Source organism: Oncorhynchus nerka, unplaced genomic scaffold, assembly GCF_034236695.1.
Source record: "Oncorhynchus nerka isolate Pitt River unplaced genomic scaffold, Oner_Uvic_2.0 unplaced_scaffold_897, whole genome shotgun sequence".
Lineage (NCBI taxonomy): Eukaryota > Metazoa > Chordata > Actinopteri > Salmoniformes > Salmonidae > Oncorhynchus > Oncorhynchus nerka.
The window spans coordinates 259901-267245 of record NW_027040398.1 but is presented as its reverse complement, the minus strand read 5'-3'; the positions used below and the strand labels follow the sequence as shown (position 1 = coordinate 267245).

General features: G+C 40.6%; 1 protein-coding gene across 1 annotated transcript; it reads left to right on the top strand.

Annotated features, from left to right (window-relative positions):
• Positions 1–1024: 1024 nt before the first annotated feature.
• On the top strand, positions 1025–6080 carry LOC115119445 (uncharacterized). Its single transcript, XM_029648239.2, has 2 exons — positions 1025–1550; positions 2820–6080. The coding sequence occupies exons 1-2, from the start codon at positions 1499–1501 to the stop codon at positions 3797–3799; spliced, it is 1032 nt and encodes a 343-aa protein (XP_029504099.1). The 5' UTR covers positions 1025–1498; the 3' UTR covers positions 3800–6080.
• Positions 6081–7345: the final 1265 nt, after the last annotated feature.

The window sequence follows — 7345 nt, the reverse complement described above, 5'->3', positions numbered from 1 at the left end:
TGCAATTTTCGTATATACGCGTCCGCTGTAACACCACGCAGGACAAACAGAGAACTGGCCAACACCCTAAAGATATCTTTAAATACTCTGACAGTAGTAGTTCCTGCTTCTGAGCTGGCCTGTCAGAGTAGAGATCAAGTGTGGTTTAAATTTACTCAATCTATGTTGATTGTTGGCGCCCCAACTGGTCCCAGCCCCCGGGCGCTCCCATTGGCAGGTGTAGTCGTTGTTGGGTAGAATATCTTTGCGCTCATCCCCTAAATACCGTTATCTCACATCTGGTTCTTGTTACTGCTAAGTTTGAGTTCTAACAAAATACAGTCTGTTTAACTGCCTACGTGTCTCCCACAACTCATGATAACTGCCTATACCTCAAGGCCAGCCACAGCCTTTTCGCTAGTCACATCATATGTTGCAAAATGTTGCTTTTAACATACACAGACACCCTCATGATAGGCCAAGCATATTTTCAATCCTCACAGTAGTAGAATACCCCCCCGATTGAATTCTATTCCCACGGTGTGCCATTCAATTTAACCTTTGGACACGTCCTCCCACAGCTACGTAAACCTTGGGTGACGATATCCCACGAAACAGTGAATGACTTCCATGCCTCAACATTCTGTGATCCCCTGAAGTATGAGATGGCGCTGAATGGGGAGGCAGCTCAGAGATAGTTTTTCTTGTCCCACAACAAGCGGAAGGTCTTCCTACAGCAGCGGTCAGCATTCTGATTACCTAGATCCAGGATTTCCTCAAAGTCCCCTTTCAAGAAGGATAATAGCGGGACTGACCAAAATTAGCGAAGAGGAACTGAGTGTTAGACACCACAGGCAGTGTGCTGTAGGACAACGCATGTTGTGCTGCTCAGTGGTTGAGTATGACGACTTGCCTGACAGCATTCCCGAAAAGGGAGGAATTGTATCCAATTTCTTACACCCATAGTAATTAGCTAAGTTTCTATCATGTAAAGGAATGACACCAACCTCTGACTGCCACCCTCAGCTTTAAGGGAGTTGGCTGAAGGAGAGAGAGAGAAGATCTCTCATTAATGTAGCTTAATTATTTGTATTTTATTTAACTAAGTCAGTTAATAACAAATTCTTATTTACAATTACGGCCCACGCCGGCCAAGCCCGGACGACGCTGGGACTCCCAATCACGGCCGCATGTGATACAGCCTGGATTCGAACCAGGTTACTGTAGTGACGCCTCTTGCACTGAGATGTAGTGCCTTAGACCGCAGCGTCACTCGGGAGCCCCTTATGCTACATACTTGTAACCTTGTATCAAAAACATTTAGTTGTTGATTGTTTGATCGTGTGTGCACTTGATGTGGACCCTAGACCCCGTCATTCTCCCTCCATAAAACACTCCCTAATAAAATATCGCGTCACTTCCTTGCCAATCCCTTAGAAAAAGAAATATTAGAAAGGGACGAACGACGCTGGAAAAGAGCGAGAAGAAGCCAGAATAAAGGATAAAGAAGAAAAGACCGATGAAAAGAGGAATAGTGAGGCGGGAGGAAGAGAAACACGAGCGTAATCAAAGTAAGTTTTCCATACTTTTTCTGCTTTGGAAACACTCCCCTCAGAAACTTGATCGGCGGAGCGCAAGTTTTGTCCCCTTTCCTCCCTCCCCATCGACATCACTCATTATGGCCTTCCATAGACTAGTACTCCTGGGCAATCTATATGATACGTTTTAGAGTTCAATAAGCAGACATTATTATTTGTTGAAATGGGGTCCCGAGCTATGGCTGGCAGTAAGTTTGACATAATGTAGCCTGCCTTGCCGCATAAAAGCGATCAGTTTTATGAGGAGTTGTTGATTTTGCTTTGATTAGGCATATCACCTGCAAGGACAAGGGGACGCACAGAGGGACTAATTAACTTTCAACCGCTTACTGTTTCATCCTCTGATGGAAGTTATTGGTAAATAGTAAACTAATGACAGTAATGTCAGACTGCTTTTTAAATGTAGGCTACCTCATTGTTTTTAAAAGCTCAGTAACACCGGGTTGAGTCAATTTTCAATATAGTTTTCAATTCAATGCAATAGTGAATCATTGTAATTGCTTTTAGTATTAATATAGTGTTTGTCTGTGGCTTTAAAGTCCCCTACCCCGAGGGAAGGAATCCAGGCAGAAGTATGTTTCACTTGCAAGTCCCAGCATGGCCTTGGCATTAATATCAATGCCAAACGACTCGTTGGTTTCTCACACTCTTGCACAACAGCGATGTTTTCATGTAGGCCTGTCATGACAGGTGACTGTATATAAGACCATAGAAGTCTCCCCTACAGTGACACTAATCAAGGGAAATGGCCCCTCAGTGACAGCTTGGCTCAGGCCCCTCATATTCACTTTCTCTCTGTTATCTATGTTGACAGTCTAGAATGGACTTCTCTGTTCACTGTAGGTTTATATACTGGCAAAATACCTTTTTGTGAAGGTATTTTATTTTTGTTATGTGTCTTCTAAATAGGTTTATTGAGTTGATATTTGTCTCACACTGACTGAACTTGGCTCAGTGTCCGCATAAATAGATCACGTCAAAGTAAGAACATCAAGGTAGGTCGTTAGTAGTTTAATTTAGTCTGCCAGTGTGTTTTCTAATGCATAGAAGTGTTTCTGCTTGATGTGTTGTCTCACCCAACTGGTTTTCTTTTCTCCCTGTCTCTGGCCTCTTTCTTTATTTCTGTCACTCTTTCATTTTTTCTCACCCTCTCTTCTCTACACCACTTTTTCTCTCCCTCTGTACCCCATCTTCTCTTTCCCTCTTGCCTCCTTTCTCCATAATTCTTTCTCCCTCTCTCAGCTGTCATGCCACTCCACAAGTCGTCCCACAAGGCGCCTCGCCTGGACCCCACCATGATCTCAGCTCCGCTGGGGGACTTCCGCCACACCATGCACATCGGGAGGGGAGGAGATGCTTTTGGTGACACCTCCTTCCTGGCTACTGTTGGCCCCAGCTCTGACCCTGGGTCTCCGGGTGCCACGGCAACAAACGACTCAATGGCGCCCGTTGATTCCGAGACGCCACTTAACCACACTGATGATGTCACGGATGGCTTCGGAAGCCCACTGAACAGTGAGCTTCAGCATTCCGAGTCGGTGTCGTCTTTCACACTCGATATGGATTTCGACCTGGGCCCATCCATCATGGGTGATGTGCTGGGGGTGATGGATGGACTGGGGCTGAACTCAGACTGGACTAGGACTCGCGCTAATGAGGAAGACGTCTCCAGTCCAAGCAAAAGTCTTGTCGTTGAAGTGGAGAATTTTAAAATGGCGGCGGAGGATCAGTCTGTCAGCATAAGGAACAAGCTGAATGAGAAGAAGCTTTTAGAGATCGAGGGAGATGAGGTGGGACATGGAATGATAATAGAGGGGACTGGAGGGATCAAGGCCAAAGGCCAGAGGCCGAAGGTGAGATTCAGCGACAAACGAGAGGAGATCATTCGCCAAGCGTCAGAGGAGGAAGGTCAGGGGTTAGATGTTGAGGAAGAGTATGTGAGTCCCACCGAGGAAGATCGAGAGAGAGGGAACAACGTCATCAGCTTGCCAATCGTGGGAATAGAGGTACAGCCCACAAACCACAAGGCGGATTCACCTTCCAGTCCCGCCTCCTCACACAGCTCAGGGTATGAGGGTGTCACCCCATTGGACAGGAGGAGGGTTGACAACTGTCACTCAGAGACTGATTCCGAGGAGGAGGAGGAGGAGGAGGAGGAAGGGGGAGACAATGGACAGGGCTACACATTTGAAGATGAGTTTGATGATGAAATCGGCCTATAAGAGTGCTATGGGGTCTTACGTCAATCAATGAGAGGATAAAATGGTTCCTCGTTGGTTGTGAACTATGTACAGTTTACTTCCTCTATGCATTGTTCTGCAAATTATCATTCAAAAGGGAGGTTTAACCAAAGCAAAGTATTTCAGAAGAACTGGATATTTGAAGAGTCTCTGTTGAAATATTTTTGGGACCAAATTGCTCCTTTGGATCCTCAGTCATAGACATGCAGTTAGTAAACAGTTACTACAGGAATCTGTTTTCATTGAATCAATCTTATAAGCTCCAATTGATGGACAGAAGAATTTGACCTATGAAATAGCCACCTATGTATTGACATTGTACTTCAATTTATTATGTCTCAATTGAAAATACAAAGAATAGCCTAGTATTGTTTTAAGCCAAGCAGGTTTTAAGTGAATAAATAGCCTAGTTTGCAGCACTTTAATTCATTTCAAGAAACTGGAAGCTTTACTGTTAAATCAGTGCTCAGTAAAAGATAATGACAGTTTTTTAAATGACAATGATTAAGGCAAATTGAAATGTTTTAACTAACATGTTTTAGTTTTTACCAGGTCAAAGTTGTTTCTTAAGAGAAAGTGCATATGATACAGAAAGACTAGTATCTTATGCTGAAGGTGCCTTAAAGGGAGTCATTGTTCATATCCCTGTGCTTTAACTCACCATAGCCATGTCTTCCTTCTTGATGTTGTATTTTCATATCATGTATTGCTCAGAGCAAATTGCTTTGTTGTCTGTTTTGCATTGCATCTTAATGCTCTTTAGAAACAAACTAAATGAATCAGCCTTTTTAGGACAATTATAGATTTCTTTGCCACCTGTTTCTCCACCTAATGCATGGAAAGTCTATTTTTATTCCTGAGTGATTTTATTGTTAAATGCCACTGGGTTGTTCCAGGAAATTAGTCCTTTTAAGGTAGTGTAACTTGGTTAAAAATATATATATATTTCACCTAATTTTAACATTCTGTAATGATGAGCACATTTTCAACTTAATAAAACATGTTTTCCCATCTCAATATACTATAACTGCCAAATAAAGTAACAGGGTTGACTGTAACAGGGTTAATGATTTCATCTTAAATCAGCCATAAATCACCTTGTGACAGGGGGAATGGAAGCTTATTGCTTGCAAAAGGGAGGGGCAATTCAATGCAAGGTTCAAAACATTTTATTAAGTTAAACATTATTAGCCTGTAGCAGGGTTGACGAGTTAAAGCTCGACCCACTCAGTTTTTCACCACAAAACACCAGAAAATGGCCAAAAAGAGTAGAACCAGCTCACCTGCATTTACACTGATTTGACTATTAGTTTATTTAAAAATGAATAGTTTTACGATATTAAGACAAGTTCAGTTCACGTAACAGGGTTGACCTTAAAATGAGTGACTTTAAAAAAAAAAATATTTGTAAAAAAAATTACCCTAATGAATCCCTAAACTCAAGAAATAAAAAATTATCTTCAGAAATGACTCAAAATAAGCAACAGAATAACTAGGGTTTCACAATTTTGGGGTGAAGTGGATTAAAATCTTTTGAGAAGTCAGTGCACAGAGGGACATGTCAATGCTGAATTGTATTCATTAAAAAAAATATGTTTTATAGAATTATCCATGTGGTCTACTTAATTTTAATATAACAGGCTTTTAAATCCAATATTGGTGCACAATTTCTACTTAAAATATCAAAGGATGCAAAAGCAACTAATTTCATGGAACAACCCAACTCTGTTTATGGATACCTCATTTTAAGAATTTCCTCTTATTTAGAGCTTTAATATCTATGGTGTTTTCATGACATAAATCTATCATTCCTAAAAAAAAATTTAACTGAACTGTTCACATTCCATTATTTAATTTCTCATGTCAGAATTTTTCTGACCTAAATTACATCCAATGTAGGCCTATTTTTATTTGAATGCATTTAGCCTGTGTAGTCAATTACAAAAGTTCTTAGTTTTGTTTTTAACAACCACTGACAATCTCTGAAATTGATGTGCTTCATCTCATGTTTTGAATTTCAGTTGCAAAGCATATATGACCTTATATTTAATACTTCTTTTGGACCAACATTGTACAAGGGGGTTGGGTTGAATGCATTCAGGTGCACAACTGACTAGGTATCCCCCTTTCCCCTTACAAGTAATGCTGTAGGGAGAAGAGGAGGGGGTCTGGAAAATATTGTCTCTGGACATGTTCTTTATCTCGTGATGGATCCTCTTGGATATGCTGATTACTTCAATAAACATATTTCATTACAGCGTAATGTTTCAGCAAAGTGTTTCCTTGTGTCAGTGTGTCATTAACTTATGTGGAAAGATGGCAGGAATATTAATGCGAGAATACACTCTACTACGTCTGTATTTGGACAGGGATGCCAACCTTTAAAATGTGGCTATATTCTCCAGCATTTTGGATTTGAGATAATGTTTCATATGAGATGACAGGACAGAATGTCACCTTTTTATTTGAGGGTATTTTACTTTTTAGAAATGAAAGCACTTTATAGATCTAGTCTCTTGTAGATGTCAAGCAATGTCGCTTCCAAATTCCTAGCACATATTGACTACATCAAAATTGTGACTACAAACTCATTGGATGCATTTGCAGTTTGTTTTGTTTTTGTTTTGCCCAATAGAAACTGAATGACTTGAGTCATTTTCTAAGTGAGTAGATACAATGTTTCTGAACACTTCTAAATCAATCCTGATAATACCATGATTAAGAAAAATCATTCATGAATAATGAGTGTGAAAGTTAGGCTCCAACAAAGCATGCAAACCTGTCACCATTACCAATAATGGGGGAGATGAGCATTTTTTGGTGGGGGTATGATCTTCATCCCTCTAACTTTCTCACTCACCATTCACACATCATTTATGATTATCTATAACCACGGTAGCATTCTTATTCATGTAGGTGTTCACAAACACCTTAACTTACGATAAAAGTGTCTCAAATGACAGTACATTATTCACCATTCACTTCCTATTGGAGAAACATCATCCGAAACACAACCAAAACAAGCTGTGTTTACACATATTGCCGCATGAGTGCGCTGTGCGCAAGCTGTGCAAGTTGGTGGCAGAACAAGGGAGAGTTCTTATCGAACACCAGCAATGAGTGCGCTGTGCGCAAGCTGTGCAAGTTGGTGGCAGAACAAGGGAGAGTTCTTATCGAACACCAGCAAAAACAAACGCCTATTTACACGTAGTTTATGAGTCCCTTTCACACTACTTTTGGATTATGATTGGATTTTAAGGCTCGTATGAATGTCCTTCTTAATATAATGTTTGTGTCATCATCGCAAATCTACTGCATTTTACTTCAACCAGTAAAATGGATATTTCGGCTAGCTTTTGCTACAGCCTATATCAACGAGCGTAAGCATTCTAGATAACTGCTTCATCCAAAATGAGTTATTTTGCAAAAATCCCAACCCAAATATAATCTTAACGACTGTTCAAGCAAGAATCAAAACATAATTGTAAGCGTATGAGAACCCCAAAAAGTTATTTTGTTTGTAAGTAA

Excerpts from the sequence above, each read along its gene's own strand:
- LOC115119445 (XM_029648239.2), top strand. The coding sequence starts at position 1,499 with ATGAAAAGAGGAATAGTGAGGCGGGAGGAAGAGAAACACGAGCGTAAT. Across the intron at positions 1,551-2,819 it reads GAAACACGAGCGTAATCAAA|CTGTCATGCCACTCCACAAG; the intron begins GTAAGTTTTCCA and ends TCCCTCTCTCAG.